Below are 21,743 nucleotides of genomic sequence, written 5' to 3'. Positions count from 1 at the left end.
TGCAAATCAAAACCACAAGGAGATATCACCTCACAACTGTCAGAATGGCTAGAATCAGAAAGATAGAAGTAATCAAGTATCGGTGAGGATGTGAACTGTTGGTAGGAATGTAAATTGGTGCAGCTACTAGGGAAAACAGTGTGGAAGTTTCTCAAAAAACTAAAAAGAGAACTACCACATGATCCAGCAATTCTACTACTGGATATCTGAAGAATATGAAACACTAATATGAAAAGATAGGTGTACCCCTGTGTTCATAACAGTGTTATTTATAATACTAAGATATGGAAACAACCTAAGTGTCCATCATTGGATGCATGCATAAAGAAGATATAGAAGATATATATTGGAATTCTACTCAGCCATAAAAAAAGAATGAAATCTGGCCATTTGTGACAACATGGATTAATCTCAAGGATATTGATGCTAATTGAAATAAGACAGAGAAAGACAAATACTGTATGATTTCAGTTTTATGTGAAATCTAAAATACAAAACAAAGCAAAACCCAGACTCAAAGACACAGAGAACAAGTTGATGGTTGCCAGAGGGAAGTTTGGTGTGGTGGCGAAATAGGGGAAGATAATCAAGAAGTACAGACTTCCACGGGCACCTGGATGGCTCAGTCATTTGAGCGTCCAACTCTTAATTTCAGCTCAGGTCATGATCCCAGGGTCATGTCAGTCTCCACGCTGAGCGTGGAGCCTACTTGGGATTCTCTCTCTCCCCGCACCCCCCTCTCTTAATTAATTACTTAATGAATTAGTACAAGAAGTATAGACTTCCAGTTATAAAATGAAAAAGTCATGGGAAGGAGCCAAGATGGCGGGACACCATGGAAGTTTTTTGTGTGTCTCGCGTCCATGAAATATAGACAGACCAACACTAAACCGTCCAACATGCCTAGAAAACTGATTGGAGGATTAACACAACAATCTGCACAACCTGAACCACAGAATTCAGCAGGTATGTGGCACAGAGAGGTAAACTTGGGGAGAGAGAAGCCGGTGGCAGGCAGGGAGTCGCCTTTGCAGGCAGAGAGAGGACGGAGACTGGGTCAGGGGAGAATATGGGAAAAGCACCCCTCCCCAAAAGCAGCTGGAGAGAAAGTGGAAAATCGGAAATAGCCGCAGGGACTAAACTAAAAAGGGAGAAAGGAGAAAGGAGAGGGTTTAAATTCCATTAGGACTGTAAACAAGGGGAGCGCAAAGGCTGCAACTCCGCAGCTCAATACCTGGCAGTGCTCTGGTGGGAAGGGCGAATCCCCAGGAAGAGAGTGGGGTCTGGGAGGTTCTCGGGCCACACGGGGAAAAGCGGTTCCACTGCTAGAAGGACATTTGGTAGAGACTGTTGAAGCCACCTGGTCCCAGCAGACCCCAGAAGGCGGCCACATTTGCTGGTGCTGGAACAAGGTCATTAAGGGTGAAGCCTGGTGACAGATGTGTGTTGTGATTTTCCACAGTCCCTGAAAAGCTGCTGCTACACTATCTCGCAAACTTTTTCTGGGGCGGGCTGGCACCTGGCTGCAGTCTCGGGGCACCGGCAGCAGCAGGGTCCAAAAGGCATTCCTGGGTGCAGCCGGCATTCGGCCATGGCTCGGTGAGACCCTCCCGCAGAGGGGCGGAACGGGTCAAAGCCGCAGTCCTTCAGAAGTAAGGGGCCGGGCAAAACAGCCTCATCTGAGATAAAACTCAGGAGAGAGGTATTGCCTGGGGCTTGGTCATGGACAGTGAAGAAGCGAGGAGCGGACGAAAGCTGAAGACAGAGGATGGGTGTGCGACTGCTGATCTGAGAGAAAAATTCCCATACGAGAGACTGGGTATCTGGATGACGCCATTTTACCGCTCCCGCGCATGTGCATACATATCTACAAGCCCTGCAACAATCCACCCCAGTAGGCTGGCAGCGCCATCTAGTGGAGAACGGAGCTGTTTCACTGAGCCCCGCCCAACTGGGCCAAACTCGCTCTTCAAGAACACAAGTCTCACCACCGGCTTAGTTTATGGACTATAAAGCGCTACATAGACTGACTTCTAGGGGAAAACGAAGTAATTTCAGTCCTATTTCAATCTGTTAGCAGGTCCATCTATTCAATTTTCTTTTTTTTTCTTTTTTTTCTCTTTTACACTATTCTTTTTCTTGAATACAGAAAGAGAAAAAATTCATTTTATTTTCAATTTTTATTAAAAATATTTTTCTTTAATTTTTTACTATATTTTTTACTTCTGTGTAAATTTTTTCCAATTCTATCTTAGTTCCATCATTCTATTTTAATCTACTTCAGTGTATTCACCTTTTCAAATTTTCAAACAATTTCCTTGTTTTCTTTTTTCTTTTTCATTTCTTTTTTTTTTGAATGCAGAAAGTGAAAAACTTCATTTTTACTTTCAATTTCTATTAAAAATATTTTTCTTTAAATTTTTTACTATGTTTTTTGCGCTTACGTAAATTTTTTCAAATTCCATTTTACTTCCATCATTTTATTTTAGTCTACTACAGTGTATTCACTTTTTCAAATTTTCAAACGATTTCTTTTTTCTCTTTTTTCTCTTTTTTGTTTCTTTTCTTTTTGAATATAAAAAGGGAAAAAATTCATTTTTATTTTTAATTTTTATTAAAAATATTTTTATTTAATTTTTTCCTACTATATTTTTTACTTTTGTGTAAATTTTTTCAAATTCTATTTTACTTCCATCATTTCATTTTAGTCTACTTCAGTGTATTCATTTTTTCAAATTCTCAAATGATTTCCTTCCCCCTCCCCTTTTTTTCTCTAACCTGTCAAACCACTTTCAACACCCAGACCAAAATACACCAAGGATCTAGCATCATTCATTCAATTTTTTTTCTGAATGTGTGTGTTTTTAATTTTTAATTTTAATATTTTTTTAATTTTAATTTTTTAATTTTAATTTTTCTACCTCATTAATTCCTTTTCTCCCTTCAAAATGACAAAACGAAGGAATTCACCCCAAAACAAAGAGCATGAAGAAACGACAGCCAGGGATTTAACCAACACAGATACAAGCAAGATGTCTGAACCAGAATTTAGAATCACGATAATAAGAATACTAGCTGGAGTCAAAAATAGATTTGAATCCCTTTCTGCAGAGATAAAAGAAGTAAAAAATAGTCAAAATGAAATTAAAAATGCTATAACTGAGCTGCAATCACAGATGGATGCAGCAGCGACAAGGATGGATGAGGCAGAACAGAGAATCAGTGATACAGAGGACAAACTTATAGAGAATAATGAAGCAGAAAAAAAGAGGGAGATGAAGGCAAAAGAGCACAATTTAAGAATTAGAGAAATCAGTGACTCATTAAAAAGGAACATCAGAATCATAGGGGTCCCAGAAAAAGAAGAGAGAGAAATAGGGGTAGAAGGGTTATGTGAGCAAATCATAGCAGAAAACGTTCCTAACCTGGTGAAAGACACAGACATCAAAATCCAGGAAGCACAGAGGACCCCCATTAGATTCAACAGAAAGTGACCAACAACAAGGCATATCATAGTCAAATTCACAAAATACTCAGGCAAGGAGAGAATCATGAAAGCAGCAAAGGAAAAAAAAAAGTCCCTAACCTACAAGGGAAGACAGATCAGGTTTGCAGCAGACCTCTCCACAGAAACTTGACAGGCCAAAAAGGAGTGGCGGGATATATTCAGTGTGCTGAATCAGAAAAACATGCAGCCAAGAATTCTTTATCCAGCAAGGCTGTCATTCAAAGTAGAAGGAGAGATAAAAAGTTTCCCATACAAAAATTAAAGGAGTTTGTGACCACTAAACCAGCCCTGCAAGAAATTTTAAGGGGGACTCTCTCTGTGGGGAGAAAAGATGGAAAAGAAAAAAAAAATATATATATATATATATATAGACAGAGAGAGAGAGAGAGAGAGAGAAATAAATACCAAAAGCAACAAAGATTAGAAAGGACCAGAGAACACCACCAGAAACTCCAACTCTACAAGCATCATAATGGTAACAAATTCATATCTTTCAGTACTCACTCTAAACGTCAATGACTCAATGCTCCAATCAAAAGACATAGGGTAACAGAATGGATAAGAAAACAAGATCCATCTATATGCTGTTTACAAGAGACCCACTTTAGACCTAAAGACACCTTCAGATTGAAAATAAGGGGAAGGAGAACCATCTACCATATTAATGGTCAACAAAAGAAAGCTGGAATAGCCTTACTTATATCAGAAAATCTACACTTTAAAGACTGTATCAAGAGATGCAGAAGGGCATTATATCATAATCAAGGGGTCTATCCACCAAAAAGACCTAAAAATTGTAAACATTTATGTGCCAAATGTGGCAGCACCCAAATATATAAATCAAACACAAACATAAAGAAACTCATCGATAGTAATACCGTAATAGTAGGAGACTTCAACACCCCACTCACAGGAATGGACAGATCATCTAATCAAAAAATTAACAAGGAAACAATGGCTTTGAATGACACACTGGACCAGATGGACTTAACAGATATATTCAGAACATTTCATCCTAAAGCAGCAGAATATACATTCTTCTCCAGTGCACATGGAATGTTCTCCAGAATAGACCATATACTGGGACACAAATCAGCCCTAAGTAAGTACAAAAAGATCGAGATCATACCGTTCATATTTTCAGACCACAACACTATGAAACTAAAAATTTGGAAAGGTAACAAAAACTTAGACACTGAAGAACATCCTACTAAAGAATGAATGGGCTAACCAAACAGTCAAAGAGGAAATTAAGAGGTATATGGAAGTCAATGAAAATGATACACAACTCAAAACCTCTGGGACACAGAAAAGGCGGTCATAAGAGGAAAGTATATAGCAATCCAGGCCTTCCTAAAGAAGGAAGAAAGATCTCAGATACACAAGCTCACCTTATGCCTTAAGGAGCTGGAAAAAGAACAGCAAATAAAACCCAAAACCAGCAGAAGACAGGAAATAATAAAGATTAGAGCAGAAGTTAATGCTATCGAAACCAAAAAAAAACAGTAGAACAGATCAATGAAACTAGAAGTTGGTTCTTTGAAAGAATTAACAAAAGTGATAAGCCACTAGCCAGTTTGATCCAAAAGAAAAAGGAAAGGACCCAAATAAAACCAAGAATGAAAGAGGAGAGATCACAACCAACACAGCAGAAATAAAAACAATAATGAGAGAATATTATGAGCAATTATATGCCAATAAAATGGGCAATCTGGAAGAAATGGACAAATTCCTAGAAACATATACACTACCAAAACTGAAATAGGAAGAAATAGAAAATTTGAACAGGCCCATTTCCAGTAAGGAAATCGAATTAGTAATCAAAAATCTGCCAAAAAACAAGAGTCCAGGGCCAGATGGCTTTACAGGCCTTAAATGTTCTACCAAACATTTAAGGAAGAGTTAACTCCTATTCTCTTGAATGTGTTCCAAAAAATAGAAATGGAAGGAAAACTTCCAAACTCTTTCTAAGAAGCCAGCATTACCTTGGTTCCAAAACCAGAGACCCCACTAAAAAGGATAACTACAGACCAATTTCCCTGATGAACATGGATACAGAAATCCTCAACAAGATATTAACCAACTGGCTCCAACAATACATTAAAAAAAATATTCACCACGACCAAGTGGGATTTATACCTGGGTTGCAGGGCTGGTTCAATATCCGCAAAACAATTAATGTGATTCATCACATCAATAAAAGAAAGGACAAGAACTATATGATCCTCTCAATAGATTCAGAGAAAGCATTTGACAAAATACAGCATCCTTTCTTGATAAAAACCCTCAAGAAAGTAGGGATAGAAGGAGTGTACCTCAAGATCAAAAAGCCATATATGAACGACCCAACGCTAATATCATCCTCAATGGGAAAAAGCTGAGAGCTTTCCTCCTAAGGTCAGGAACAAGACAGGGATGTCCACTCTCACCACTGTTATTCAAAATAGTATTGGAAATCTTAGCCTCTGCAATCAGACAACACAAAGAGATAAAAGGTATTCAAATTGGCCAGGAGGAGGTCAAACTTTCACTCTTCGCAGATGACATGATACTCTATATGGAAAACCCAAAAGATTCCACCAAAAAACTGCTAGAATTGATTTATGAGTTCAGCAAAGTTGCAGGATATAAAATCAATGCACAGAAATCGGTTGCATTCCTATACACCAACAATGAAGCAACAGAAAGAGAAATCAAGAAATCCATCCCATTTACAGTTGCACCAAAAACCATAAAATACCTAGGAATAAATCTAACCAAAGAGGTGAAAAATCTATACACTGAAAACTACAGAAAGCTTATGAAACAAATTGAAGAAGACACAAAAAAATGGGAAAAGATTCCATACTCCTGGATAGAAAGAACAAATGTTGTTAAAATGTCGATACTACCCAAAGCAATCTACATATTCCATGCAATCCCTATCAAAGTAACACCAGCATTCTTCACAGAGCTAGAACAAATCATCCTAAAATCTGTATGGAACCAGAAAAGACCCCGCATAGTGAAAGCAATCTTGAAAAAGAAAACCAAAGCAGGAGGCGTCACAATCCCAGACTTCAAGCTATACTACAAAGCTGTAATCATCAAGACAGTATGGTACTGGCACAAGAACAGACACTCAGATCAATGGAATAGAACAGAGAACCCAGAAATGGATCCACAAATGTATGGCCAACTAATCTTTGACAAAGCAGGAAAAAATATCCAATGGAATAAAGACAGCAAGTGGTGCTGGGAAAACTTGACAGCGACATGCAGAAAAATGAACCTGGACCACTTTCTTACACCACATACAAAAATAAACTCAAAATGGATGAAAGACCTAAATGTAAGACAGGAAGCCATCAAAATCCTCAAGGAGAAAGCAGGAAAAAACCTCTTTCTGATATTTCTAATGTTTGCTTTCTTGCTTGCTTGCTTGCTTGCTTTCTTGCTTTCTTGCTTTCTTGCTTTCTTGCTCTCTTCTTTCTTTCTTTCTTTCTTTCTTTCTTTCTTTCTTTCTTTCTTCCAAGTGTTTATTTATATTTGAGAGAGAGACAGTGAGACAGAATGTGAGCAGGGGAGGGGCAGAGAGAGATGGAGACAGAATCTAAAGCAGGCTCTAGGCTCCAAGCTGTCAGCATAGAACTGGACATAGGGCTTGAATACATGAGCCGTGAGATTACAACCTGGGCTGAAATCAGATGCTCAACCCACTGAACCACCCAAGTGCCCTCCTTTCTTTGTTTCTTTAAACATATTACAGATACATTAAAAAAAATGTTTTTAGCTTATTTATTTTTTGAGAGAGAGAAAGAGAGAGCAGGGAAGGGACAGAGAGAGAGGGAGAGAGAGAATCCGAAGCAGGCTCTGCACTGTCAGCACAAAACTCCATGCAGGGCTTGAACCATATGGTTCTAATAAGTCAGAACCGTGAGATCATGACCTGAGCCGAATCAAGAGTTGGATGCTTAACCAAGTGAGCCACGCAGGAGCCCCCAGATACATTTTTTAGAAGTTTATTTTCATTTATTTTGAGAAACAGAAAGCAAGTGGGTGAGGGGCAGAGAGCAAGAGGGAGAGGGAATCCTAAGCAGGCTCTCTGCTAGCATGGGGCTCGAACTCACAACCTGTGAGATCATGATGTGAGCCATAGTCAAAAGCTGGACGCTTAACCCACTGAGCCATCAGGTGCCCCGAGATACATTTTAATTTATTTATTAATTTTTTATTTTTTTAACGTTTTGATGTTTATTTATTTTTGACAGAGAAAGAGAGAGAGACAGCAAGTGGGGGGGGAGGGCAGAGAGACAGACACACACAGAATCTGAAGCAGGCTCCAGGCTCTGAGCTGTCAGCACAGAACCCAATGTGCGTCTTGAACCCATGAGCTGTGAGACCATGACCTGAGCTGAAGTCAGACACTCAACCGGCTGAGTCACCCAGGAGCCCCAAAATACATTTTTATATACTGCCCAAATACCTGAAGTTTTTTGTGGATGCGATTCTGTTTCTCACTCAAAGGCCTTACTGTGTTTTATGACTTTTGAATGAGAACACGTAGTCCTTGAAACTTCATAGGACTCCCCTGAGGCCTAGATTAGAGGTTAGTTCTTACAGAAAAGTTACGTATTTGCTTCTGCCAGTTGCCAAAGAGTACGACCTACTTGAGATAACATTAAACACAATTCTTAGGTTAAGGGTTTTGGATTGTTTAGGTAGTGTGAATTCAGGCAGAAACTGTCTAGAAGATTATGTTGAGATTAGAAAATCTCAGGGAAGATTGTAATTTTCCTGCTCTGCTCAGTGTCAAGGTTTGAGAAAGGCATTTTCCTTGCAATGTCCTGTGGAGCTGTGAGAGTGATTATTTCTAGTTCATTTTTATACTGAGTATGAGGTCCTTGGTGGTCTCAGTTCTAGTTGAGTGGTATATTAACTCCCATGCCTTGGATAGGCCCTGGGCAGTGTTTCTCATCCCTGTGTCCTTCCCCCATACTGTGAGACTGAAGCTCAAGGCCATCAGTTTCTGCAATGCAAATGTCTTCAAGGTGAAAATTTACTTCAGTACATTTCCCCCCCCCTCTAGGTTCCTACTTTCGCATAGTTTTTGTCCTTTGAGTATTTCCAACTTTTGGTAAGCTTTGACCAAAACTTTTTAGTTGTCTGCAGTTAGAGTGAGTATCTCGTTCACAGTGCTGGTGAAACCAAAGCCTATCAACTCATAATAATAAAAATATATCTGAATATTCATTTTTAGTGGCTATATTATCCTTCCTCCCAAACATGAAAGAGCTGCTTCATAACACATCTATGAGGTTGTCACCTTTCCATAAAGCATTGGAATGAAATCGACAGAAATATTACAAAGAGAAAGTATAGTCTCGTATACTATCAGGTCTGTTTTATTTCTAAATTAGATCAGAATCAGGTTATGCAGTTTTTTTAATTGAAGTATAATTGACATACAATATTATATTAGTTTTGACTCAGGTCATGATCTCATGTTTCATCAGTTTGAGCCCTGTGTCAGGCTCTGTTCTGATAGCATGGGCCTGCTTGGGATTTTCTCTCTCCCTCTCTCTCTGCCCCTCCCCCACTCATGTGCACGTGCACTCCCTCTCTCTCCCTCTGTCTCTCTCAAAATAAATAAATAAACATTTTTTTTTAATCATGAGGATACACAAATGAACTACTGGGACCTCATCAAAATAAAACGCTTCTGCACAGTGAAGGAAATAATCAGCAAAACTAAAAGGCAACCAGTGGAATGGGAGAAGATATTTGCAAACCACATATCACACAAAGGGTTAGTATCCAAAATCTATAAAGAACTGATCAAATTCAACACCCAAAAAACAAATAATCCAGTGAAGAAATGGGCAAAAGACATCAATAGACACCTCTCCAAAGAAGACATCCAGATGGCCAACCAACACATGAAAAAATGCTCCACATCACTCATCATCAGGGAAATACAAACCAAAACCACAATGAGATACCACCTTACACCTGTCAGAATGGCTAACATTAATAACTCAGGCAACAACAGATGTTGGTGAGGATGCAGAGAAAGAGGATCTCTTTTGCATTGTTGGTGGGAATGCAGACTGGTGCAGCCACTCTGGAAAACAGTATGGAACTTCCTCAAAAAACTAAATATAGAACTACCCTATGACCCAGCAATTGCACTACTAGGTATTTATCCATGGGATATAGGTATGCTGTTTCGAAGGGACACATGCACCCCCATGTTTATAGCAGCACTATCAACAATAGTCAAAGTATGGAAAAAGCCCAAATGTCCGTCGATGGATGAATGGCTAAAGAAGATGTGGTATATATATACAATGGAATATTACTCAGCAATCAAAAAGAATGAAATCTTACCATTTGCAACTACCTGGATGGGACTGGAGGGTATTATGCTAAGTGAAATTAGTCAGTCAGAGAAAGACAAAAGTCATATGACTTCACTCATATGAGGACTTTAAGAGACAAAACAGATGAACAGAAGGGAAGGGAAACAAAAATAATATAAAAACAGGGAGGGGGACAAAACAGAAGAGACTCATAAATATGGAGAACAAACTGAGGGTTACAGGAGAGGTTGTGGGAGGGGGGATGGGCTAAATGGGTGAGGGTCACTAAGGAATCTACTCCTGAAATCATTGTTGCACTATATGCTAACTAATTTAGATGTAAATTTTTAAAAATAAAATTTAAATTTAAAAAAAGACCAAAAAAAAAAAAAAAGAAAAAGAAATATCAGAAAGAGCAGACTCTACAATATGACCAGGCTAATTTTAAAAGAATCAAATATAATTCCTAGAAATGAAAAATAAAATAATTTAAATAAAAACTCAATGGACAAATTTAACAGTAGATTAGATACATCTAAAAATATAATTAGTAAACATAGAAATAGATCTGCAAAATAGCCAGAGTATAATACAGAATAATTTTTTGTAATGGAAAATACTGAAGAGAGATGAAGAATCATGGAAAATAAAAAGGGAATGTTTAACATGTGATCTATTCAGAATTTCAGAAATAAGGGAAATAAGTCACAAGCAATATTTTAAAAAGATAATAAACTTCAGAATTGATGAAAACCCAGTCTGTAGATTACAGAAACCCAGTGGGATAAAATAAAAAGAAACCCACATTAGGCACATCACAGAGATATTGCACAGACACCACAACAGAAAATCTTAAAAACAGCCAGAGAAAAAGACAGATTAACCCCAAAGGAATGACAGGCTGAGATCTTACTTCTCCATAACAGGAATGGCAACCAGAAGGCAGGAATATTTGCCAATAGGCTGAGAGAGACCATGGGAAATGCGCAGATGTAGAAAGGTTGAAATTTGTCAGGCAAAGTCTAATGACAAGCAAGCTGATATGAACCTTAAGGTTAAAGAGCTTTTTAGAAATAAAGAAGGTAATAATGTTGATTAAAGATTCACCTAGAAGAGCTAACAATACTAATTTATATGTACCTAATAGCATTCCCTCACTGACAGAACTATAGGAAGAAACAGACAAAACTCAGGAACAAATGATGAGATATTTTTGCATCCTCCCTCAGTAATTGATAACCAGACAAATCAGTAAGGAAATAGATTTCAGCAAAGTAATTAACATTGTAACATTACTTTGTAACATTACTTTGTAATGTTTGGGATGTCCTTTGTAAGTAATTATATTATCTAAGCAATTATGTTTTCTAAATGGTAATATAGAATGCTATCCCCTACAAAATATATATTCTTCTCAAAGATATAAGGACATTTATGAGACCTAACCATAAATGGAGCCATAAAGAAAGCCCCAACAAATGTCAAAGGATTCATGCAAGTAATGTACTTTTCATATGCTCATGTTATGAAGCTCAGAAAGTGTGGAAAAGTCTAGAGAAGAGAATAAAAGTCACCCACAGTTCTACCAGTTAGAGATCACTTCTGTTCATTTACTAGGTTATTTCCCTCCTCTATATTGTTTTAAATAGAATGAGATCATTCTGGATATAGGTTATATTTTTTAATCTCTTTTCACTTACCATAATAAACACTTTCTTATGTCATGAACATTTCTTTGTAACCCTTCTATTGGCTACATAATATTCCATCAATTGGATATGCCATAAATTCCTTACCTATTTCCTTATTGTTAATTATTGAGGGTTTTTCTTCCAGGTTTCTGAGACCATAAATATCCCTGTAATTAACTTTGTGGTATTTACAAGCACCTTTCATCCAAGGACTTCAAAGCATTTCAGAATGATCTCATTTTGCTCTCTAGCCAGTGAGATGACTAGCATTTTTATTCCTTTTTGCCAGCAAAGTATTTCCACTTCTAGCCAATGTGTTACCTGGAGATGTTGTATTCATAGCCTAGGCAGCCCCCACCCCCTTCTGTTGCTTCCCTGCAGACAGAACTGACTTTCCCACCAGCTCTTTCCCACACATTGCTACAGGCACCTTCTGGCTTAGCCTCAGGCAAACTCAGTTTCAAAGAGCTTGAACATACTTCTCTGGCTGTGATCCCTGCAGAAGCCAACAGCCTCTTCCTCCAACACTGTAACTGGTGTGAGAAGCGTCCTTGGGAAGATGCTGCTGTTCATCAAAGCTTGATAATCCATCTGACACCCGTTTCACATGTGTGTGCAACTTCTAAGCATTGGGATGTGAAATTAACATTTCCCTGTAATTTGTTGGTGTTACAGAGACGATTTGGGTGATTATTCTTATCGTCATATTTTTTAAATTACAAAATTATTTAACAACTTCTTTTGAAACAGCAAATGAGGTTGAGTAAAGTCAGCATGGTTCACAGAGTTCAGCAAGAGGAAAGAGCAATAATCCAATTGTGCATCTCAGAAACGGAAATGGGAGACTGTATTGCTTTGGGGAGAAAACAACTATTCTTATATCTAGTTAATTATGTTATGAAGAGGGCACTAAAACTTGCTCCCTTGCATGTTCGTCATCTGACCTTCTGCCATAGAGTAATTCACTTTGTCTTTTCACAAAAGCATTAGTGCATTTCTAGGAGAGAAGTGCTTCTGCTCCCACGTCTTTCCCCTTCTGGTCTGCTCCTTTCTTCTCCGACCCCACCTCCCCCCAAACCCCTCTATCTCACTTTCCCTCGTTCTCACCCAACTTCCCATGAGTATAGTTACAGGATGAATGTGATGGCCGCTGTGGTCTTTACTGTTTCCATTTTCTCAGCTCCCAACTCCATTGGAGCCACTAACAAGCCAGCCTTTTTTCCAGATAGAGTGTGTGAACTTGGCTGTGAGGTGTGCCCCTTCCAAGAGCAAACTGGCAAGCTTTTAATATTCCATTCCTCACACACCCTCCGGCATGGCTCTTCTCTCAATTTCGGTGCCCAGTTCCAACCACCCCACTGGCCCAAACCCAGAAGCAGACAGAAGGACCACAGCTTCATTTAAGGCTCTCAGCCCCTCAGCTTTGCATTTCTCTGGGGGAGAAAAAGAAGTCCTGAAGATAGCCCCTCTCCCTTCCTCCCTTAAGGAGAAGTGGGTGGCTCAGTCAGTTAAGTGCCTGACTCTTTCTTCATATTGGCTCCAGTCATGACCTCATGGTTCATAGGATCAAGTCCTATGACTTGAGTTGGGCTCAACACTGACACTGCAGAGACTGCAGGGGATTCTCCCTCTCCCTCTCTCTCTCTCTGCGCCTCCCCTGCTCACATATGCACACGCTCGTTCGCTCTCAAAATAAATAAATGAACATTTTTTAAAAGGTGGGTGGTTAAAAACAGTGGCTGAAATATAGAGAAAGTATAATGGAACAGTGCCAAGAGCAGTATTAGGAAGTATGCCAAGGCTTGTAGAGACTGTTACTATCCCCACTTTATGGACAAGGAGATGAGGCAGACAGAGATTACATGGCTTGCCCACGGTCACATAGCTAGTTAAGTGGTGGAACTGAGATTTGAATTCAGTTCAGTTCAGTTGTGACTCCAAGGCCCAAGCATGCTTCACCAGGGGGACCAAATGCTGGTGACAATTTCTTCATCCCTTCATTCAAGAGATATTTATTCAGCACCAGACATGCACTGGGCCATGTCCTAGTGCTAGGGAGCCACAGGGGAGTTAAAAAAAAAGGCCCCTGGCCTTTAAAATTTTGCAATGCAAATGCAGGAGGAAGCCAATAAGAAAGGATGCAGCCCCCTGAAGTCAGTGCTGCTGGGGCGAGAAGGCCCCAAGGTCCCTCAGGAGCCATGGCAAGTGGGCACACTTAGAGGAGGACGACCAAATCTAACCTCATACTCCTTAGGGCCGCTCTTGGAGCCACTATGCAGCAAGAGAGATTCTGGTGGTGGCTTACCTCCCCTGGCGCCTCCGGCCACCCTGGAGTGTAATCTGAACGGGGATGCTGAACGGCTGCATGAGACCGGGGGCTTGGCCAAAATGGACTCCTTTCACCTGAGTCAAGCCTCTGAGGGCACAAGAAGGGCGAAGCTTAGGCATCAACGGAAGTGGGGTCCCAGAGGGAGACGCCAGTCCCAGCGCAGGCAGCCATCAGGAGCAGCGGTGCACAGCGCCCGCTTTCCAGAAGACGTGGGAAGTCGAGGCAGCCTGGGGCAGGGGCGGGTGAGGGGGTGGGGGGGAGGTCTGCATTTTCTCAAAAAGCAGAGTATCAATCCTAGACGCTCAAGAAGACCGTTAATGACCTTCTGCATCCAGACCTTCTCCCCATGGTCACCCAGCGCCTGCCTCTGCCTAGTCACCTGTGTTCCGCTTTGTCACCTATGTTCCGCTTTGTCACCTATGTTCCGCTTTGTCACCTGGGTTCCGCTCCAGCAGCCAGCTGCATTGCCATAGAGACCTAACCACTTGTGGAAAGTTGAGGCCCCAGGGACCCTATGTAATTGGTGAGGGACATACTCAGTTCCAGGTTTATAAAAAGAGGAAATGTTTTGCTCTGACTACGTTTCCTTTTTCACAAATTATCTGTTAGAGTGCAAGCGTAGAGAGTGGATTTTTCCGGTTAATTGCATGTTCCAATTAAGAGAATTCATTTTTATACCATATGTGATTTCCCAAATTTTCAAGGGCCATAAAATAACTCACCATTAAAACTGTATCAAGGGGCGCCTGGATGGCTTAGCGGGTTAAGCATCTGGCTCGATCTCAACTCAGGTCTTCATCTCTCAGGTCCTGAGTTCAAGCCCCCTCCCCGCACCCTTGGGGGCCATGCTGGGTGTGGGACCTAGTTACAAAAAATAAAAATAAAATTTATCAAGGTTTGAAAAAACTGTATCGAATATCATGTTATCTTTCTTTGATAACCCAGAACACATTTGGAGATGTTTCAATACTTTCAAATCATGAACATCAATTAGCATTATATTGTAGCTTACTAAAAGGTGGATAATAAAATGTCAGATAGACCCCTTTTGCCATGTTTTTAATAAGGGTAATATCATCTTACCATTTTCCAAAACATTACCATGGGCAAGAATGTAAGCATAATCTCTTCTGTAAATATCCGTGTATATATAGCCAGATTAACTGTTACTTGCAGCTGTTTAATATTGCTTAAAATATATATTGATATACTTCTGAGAGTATGATATTGTACTGATAGTATTGATATACTTCTTAGAGTTATAGCCTAAGTCTTTTATAAACCATATGTTTCTAATGAACTGATATAATTTGGAATAAAATCTAATAGCAACTAAAACTTTTTCCCTTCTGCCCCCTCCTTGCAACTTAGCCTTATAAATATATAACCTTTCTTTTTCAGATGTAGATGTGCTAATAAATTCCCCTGCAATTTGGTATGTAACTCTCTTTGAAGAGGTAAATAATTTGCTACTATTTTTGCATATTTGATTCAATCTCAAAAATATACTAATGTTTGAGCCTGTGAGATCCCTACATGGCTCCCGGGACTTGAATCCACCTTTCCTGAGGCCTTCTGGTCATCCCCTTTTTCTGATTCTTACTCCATTATGTGAAAACCCTCACTCATGATCTTTAAAAATTCTTAAGAGGGTATAGAGAAAGTGAGTTATTTCCAATTACTTTTAGTCTCCATTCAAGAGTTCTGAGAGACCCAGACATTTGTTTGAGGTCCTAGACAAGTCAGGGCCTGAATATGTCTGAGGCATAGCTGTCACAACTGACCATCAGAGATTGATCTCAGACCTAGTGCTTTGTTTTCTCTTCCCTTTTAAATAGGGTCAGTGACAGGTGAAAAGGAGTAACATAACCTGTTGCCCTTTCATTTACCTCCTACTGCCGCTTCACTTGGTGACTCACCTCTGCCCACCACTACCAGCCCACCCCCCTCTGGCCCCTACAGCAAGTCCCCTGCACATACATACTTCACTCAAGACTCACAGTCCCAAAAATCTAGAATGGTCAGTATGAATTGTAATGCCAGTGTGTCTATTCAGGGACATGGCAAATAAGGCAGAAGGAATGTGGTGTAAGAGACACCAGGTACATGTGCCCTCACTATATATCAGGGCATCTGGTCCCTTCTCTTGGTCCCCTAGACCATCCCTGAGCTCCTGGTTTATGCCTTCCTCTCAGAGTTGCCCGAGATCACTTCCTGCTCCACCAAATATCAGCTATGAGTCAACTGTCAAACCCACCATGTGGGTCCCCTTCCTCTCTGGGCCAGAAGCTTTGGGTACTGGGTTCAAATCCCAGCTTTGTAACTCCAAATAACCCTTTAAACTTTCACTGCCTTGGTTTTCCTCAGTAAAAAGGGAGTAAATAAAACACAGTGTGAATTGTATGAGTATGGTGAGGCTTAATTAGTGCCCATAAACTGTTGTGAGATGTGTAGATGAAAGGGGATGTTATTGTAAAATGCTGGCACCATGGACTCCTCGCTCCAGAGCCCATAGTCATTTTCCTTTGCATTTAACAAATGCTTTACTCAAGGGGAAAAAAAGAACTAGGAAGTAGGAGAACCTACTTCCTCATTCTTTTTCACATTCTCTCAATTACACATTACCTATCACAGCTAAGAATTCTGTAGCTGAAATTCTCCATGTTCGTGAACACGATGGCTCTCTTTTCAAATTTAGACATGCACGAGTCATTTACAGCAACCTAAGAAGTATACAACAGCCTACATTCTTGTGTGTCTGTGTGTTTGTAGGTAGGAGAATAAATAAATCCCCAACTGAAACATCATCCCATTATGAGTAGTTTCTGCTGATGCAAGCAACAATTTAAAGTATCAAAAGTAAAGTCATATCTGATCTTACATTCTCTTCACAGGAAAAAAACAACAAAAACAACAAGGGAGTATGATCTGTGCCACGCACTTAGGGAGTCTTAACGGGATCTTCCATTGCCTTTATCTTAATGACTGCCTCCAGCCATCTTCCCTAATCAAACTGACACTGATCCTATGACCTAAGCTCATGTCAGAGAAACCAACATCACCCCTCTGCAGATGTTCTTCCTGCTCTAATGAGAAATAATACTAATAACTAACTTTTATTGAGCACTTGCTATGAGCCTGGCACAGTTCTAAGGCTTTACATGTATTAATTCATTCCTTGGGCTTTTGCAAGAGTAGAGAGCCACACTGAGTTATTCAATTTCACAGGAGCCAGAGAACTGAGCGTCTCCTGGCATAAAGACAACTCATTGGATAATTGAAGCAGAAAGTAATAGAAGCAATAGCTGAAATTGTTACATAGTTCAACAGCCCTGGATTTATGGTCCTATTTCAAATCCACTGCAACCAAGTCTTCAGGTGGCACTGGGTTTGGGCATGCTTTACAATATTGTAAATCAAGGTATTGATCGCTACATGAGTGGCACTTGATTTTAAGTGTGACCTGCTATGAAATACAGGTTCCTAGGTCCCATCTCTAGAGGTTCTGATAAAATAGCTTGGTTATAAGACCCAGGAACCTGCATTTTAAAAGCTCCTCATGTGATTCTAATACAAGTGGTCCTATGTTAATTCTTTGGAAACCCCCAGGTCACATTACGGGTTAAATAGGTCTTGGAAGCCTGACCTTGGAAAACTAAACTCTGTGTCTAGTCCCAGATCACAAGACCTCCCTGGATCTGAGCTTATTTCTCAGTACAGTGAGGGGTTTAGAGCAGATGATTTAATGTACTTCCCACTTTTAAGATCCACTGACATATATGAAACCATAAATTTGTTTGCAAGAAAATGTTATCTCCTCTCCTGGATTCACAATAAGGTAAGAACTCCTCACCTCAGCTGCTGAGTGGCAGTGCTCACCTAGAAAGAAAAGAACCCAAACCCCCACCCCACCCCACATCTCCTGTAAGTAGTGATCACAGGCTTCTGAGCAACCCCGCACTAGGGATTGTGCTCAGTGCTTTGGGAACATTATTCCCTCAGTCACATAACCCAAAGAGGTAGATACTTCACTAATTTGGAAAAATGAGGCCACAGAGGCCTAGAGATGCTGAATAACTTGCCCCAAATCATAAAACCACAGTAATCAAGGGCAAGTCCAGGCCTCTAAAACAGATCAGATTCAAAGCCCGTGCTTTTATTGACAATAATATCCTGCCTCCTCTCTCAGTAGCTAGGGATATGTATGTGTCTTGTTGTTTTTTTGTTTTGTTTTGTTTTTGTTTTTTGAGAGAGAGAGAGAAAGAGAGAGCAGGGGAAGGGCAGAGGAAGAAGGAGAGAGAGAACCCTAAGCAGGCTCCATACCTAGCATGGAACTACTACACAGGGCTTGATCTCATGACTCTGAGATCACTACCTGAGCCGAAATCAAGAATTGGACACTTTCCCGACTGAGACACCCAGGCACCCCAGGATATGTGTCTTATTATTCAGGTTCTCACAGGAATGTTGGTGGCCAGGTTTTCACAGAGACCAGATGGTCATACGTTTTGATGGGTATTGAGTGTGTCCTAATTACTTTTAGATAAATTCTTGTTCCTGACTTGACCAATTTCTTAGCAAGTGATGTCTCTTCATTAATTTTAATACATCTTTACAAACTATCGAATAACTCTATTCACTAGAACTCAATCAGAATTATCAATTAACTAGAAGTTGTCTGGGTTGTTTTGTTTTGTTTTGTTGTTTTTTGCTATTTCTCTTTCTGAGGGAAAAAAGACAAATGATAGAAAAATGGATGAGTATCAGAAACTTTATTTTTTAATAAAATTCCAGGAGAGTTCCTGGGTTAGAAATGACTCAGGTTAACTCTTCTGTTCCAGGTAAGACACATTTGTGGCCAGTGGGTTCCTGATCTCATGGCAGACACCTTTATGTCAGCTCCTCCTGAACTCAAAATGTTAGCTCTGTGAGGGCCCAAGTCTGTGTCTGTTTTATTCATTACTGTATCTCCAGCTCCTAGGACCATGCCTAGCACGTGTGCTCCGTCAATCATTCTGGAGCGATTGAATGAGATGGACACTACCTTGAAAATTATTCTCTATATGATATTAAGGGCAACTACTTCTAACCAATTGGGGTAGGTGGGCTTGAAAGATGAAAACATTTGGCTATCCCTGTCTAGGTCTTCCATTTATATCTACAGGCTCTCCACAGTGTGAATTAAAGTTCTAAATGTTGGTTGTGGGGATCCTCAAGGTTTGTAATCATTTTATTCAACAAGCATTTAGTGAGCTTCTCCCAGTACATTCATATTCTGCCGCTATGGTTCTCAAAGGGGATGGTGCCACCCCCTGGTGGGCATTTTGGAAATCTGTGGAGTATTTCTTGGTTGTCCTTATGATTGGAGGAGACAGCCAGATGGGGCAGATGTTCTGCAAGTTACAAGAAAGTCCCACACAACAAAGAATTGCCTTGAGTGCCATGGAACCTTCCATGTGTCAGTGGGGATTCATGTAGATGAAAAGTGTGTTTATAATGATCTGAGCTAAAACCTAACTTCATTTTACATATAAACACAAAATATCTGTGTTTGTTTTGCACTTTTTTCAATATCCACTGAATTTTCCAAAAATGCATCTATGGTGTAAATTCAGAGACATGTGTACCCACTTTGTCCAGAAATTCATCAAAAGTTCTTCACATTTGACGAAATCACACCACCATCAGCAAAGCTGTTTGAATTGGCATTTAAGTTACTAATATAATAAAATACCCAAATTGACCTACATTGTCAACTGCCACATGCACAGTGATTATCCATATAGGTGTCACTATCTGTATATTTCATTGTACTACTGATGTAGCCATGCTCAAGTATTTACATGGAGAATTACATATTTAATGGTAACTTAATTTTAATTTCCCCATATAATAAAGTTGGCACATTATGTTATTTTTTAAATGTATATGGGTAGGTTATATCATCAACGAATCTCATTTCAGAATAGTAAAGTATTTGCTATGAAGGAGGCATTGGGTCTGAAGGGATTGAACACTACTACTGTTATCCTTGTTGTTAAGAAAGTGGACAATTATTTTGCAGGAATTTTTTTTAAGCTTGACTCAACATATTCTTTTCCACGCTTTTCCATACAGAGTGCCATCATCTTTCTTGGGCCACAGGGAACATGTCTATTCAAGTGGATTTGTATCCCATCTCAATTGGCTCATTTAGGGAAATAAGTCTGTTTCAATGTGCTATACAAAGAGAAACCCACACAATTCCTACCTGAAATTGGAATTTCAGGCTGAAAACATCCAGCCTTCTCTGAGTTTCTAAGTTCACATACCATACATAAGAAGAGCAAAGCTATGCTTTGCTTTCCCACCCCCTCCTCATCCTTATCACCCCACACTGTCTTCAGTATGTTGACCTCCCTGGTCTTCTAGGACCTGCCACACAGTAGGCTCAAAACAAAAGGCTTGAATGAATAAATGGCCTCTTGAAGATATTTGTGACAGAAGATTGAAAAAGAAGAAGCAGGAAAAACAATAACATACCTAGGAATAAACTTAACTAAAGAGGTGAAAGATCTGTACTTTGAAAACTATAGAACACTTATGAGAGAAATTGAAGAGGATGCAAAGAAATGGAAAAAAAAAACCATTCCATGCTCATGGATTGGAAGACCAAATATTGTTAAAATTTCTGTGCTACCCAGGGGCACCTGGGTGGCTCCGTTTGTTGAGCATTTGACTTCGGCTCAGGTCATGATCTCATGGTTTGTGAGTTCAAACCCCGCATTGGGCTCTGTGCTGACAGCTCAGAGCCTGGAGCCTGCTTCAGGTTCTGTGTCTCCATCTCTCTCTGCCCCTCCTCTCCTCACACTCTGTCTCTCTCTCTCACTCTCTCAAAAATAAGTAAACATTTTTTTAAATGTCTATACTACCCAAAGCAGTGTACACATTTAATAAAATCCCTATCAAAATACCACTAGCATTCTTCTCAGAGGTAGATCAACAATCCTAAAATTTATATGGAACCACAAAAGACCCTGAATAGCCAAAGCAATCCTGAAAAAGAAAAACAAAAACAAAACTAGAGGCATCACGATTCCAGATTTCAAACTATGTTACAAAGCTATAGTCACCAAGACAGTATGGTACTGGCACAAAAACAGACACATAGATCAATGAAAAAGAATAAAAAACCCAGAAATGGGTGCACAACTATATGGTCAACTCATCTTCAGTAAAGCAGGAAAGAATATCCAATGGAAAAAAGACAGTCTCTTCAATAAATGGTGTTGGGAAAACTGGATGGCAACATGCAGAAGAATGAAATTGGACCACTTTCTTACACAATACACAAAAATAAATTCAAAAGGATGGCAGACGTAAATGTGAGACAGGAAACCATCCAAATCCTAGAGGGGAACACAGGCAGAAACCTCTTTGACTTCAGCCAGAGCAACTTCTTAGTAAATACTTCACCGAAGGCAAGGAAAACAAAAGCAAACATGAACTGTTGGGACTTTATCAAGATAAAAATCTTCTGCAAAGTGAAGAAAACAATCAACAAAACTAGAAGACAATCTTTGGAATGGGAGAAGATATTTGCAAAAGACATATCTGCAAATGGGTTAGTATCCAAAATTTATAACGAATTTATCAAACTCAGGTCACCTGAATGGCTCAATCAGTTAAGTGTCCAACTTCGACTCAGGCCACAATCTCGCAGCTGGTGGGTTCAAGGCCCGCATCAGGCTCTGTGCTGACAGCTCAGAGCCTGGAGCCTGCTTTGGATTCTGTCTCCTTCCTTCTCTTTCCCTCCCCCACTCTCTCTCTCTCTCTCTCCCTCTCTCAAAAATAAATAAACATTAAAAAAATTGCTTTAACTTATCAAACTCAAC

At 39.8% G+C, this 21,743-nt stretch overlaps 1 protein-coding gene across 2 annotated transcripts in view; it reads right to left on the bottom strand.

The window, feature by feature from the left end:
• Positions 1-21,743, bottom strand: part of KCNMB3 (potassium calcium-activated channel subfamily M regulatory beta subunit 3) — a 91,037-nt gene that overhangs the window by 14,766 nt on the left and 54,528 nt on the right. Inside the window, exon 1 of one of the 2 annotated variants that reach the window (XM_027061395.2) lies at positions 13,846-14,564. The exons of the other annotated variant lie outside the window; for it this stretch is intronic. Within the exon in view, the coding sequence (XP_026917196.1) occupies positions 13,846-13,988 (143 nt within the window). The 5' untranslated portion in view covers positions 13,989-14,564. Of the gene's footprint in view, positions 1-13,845; positions 14,565-21,743 lie in introns of those variants that run through there. 2 annotated transcript variants of the gene reach the window in all.

This window comes from Acinonyx jubatus, chromosome C2, assembly GCF_027475565.1.
Source record: "Acinonyx jubatus isolate Ajub_Pintada_27869175 chromosome C2, VMU_Ajub_asm_v1.0, whole genome shotgun sequence".
In the NCBI taxonomy this organism is placed as follows: domain Eukaryota; kingdom Metazoa; phylum Chordata; class Mammalia; order Carnivora; family Felidae; genus Acinonyx; species Acinonyx jubatus.
This window is presented reverse-complemented; position numbering and strand designations above follow the sequence as displayed.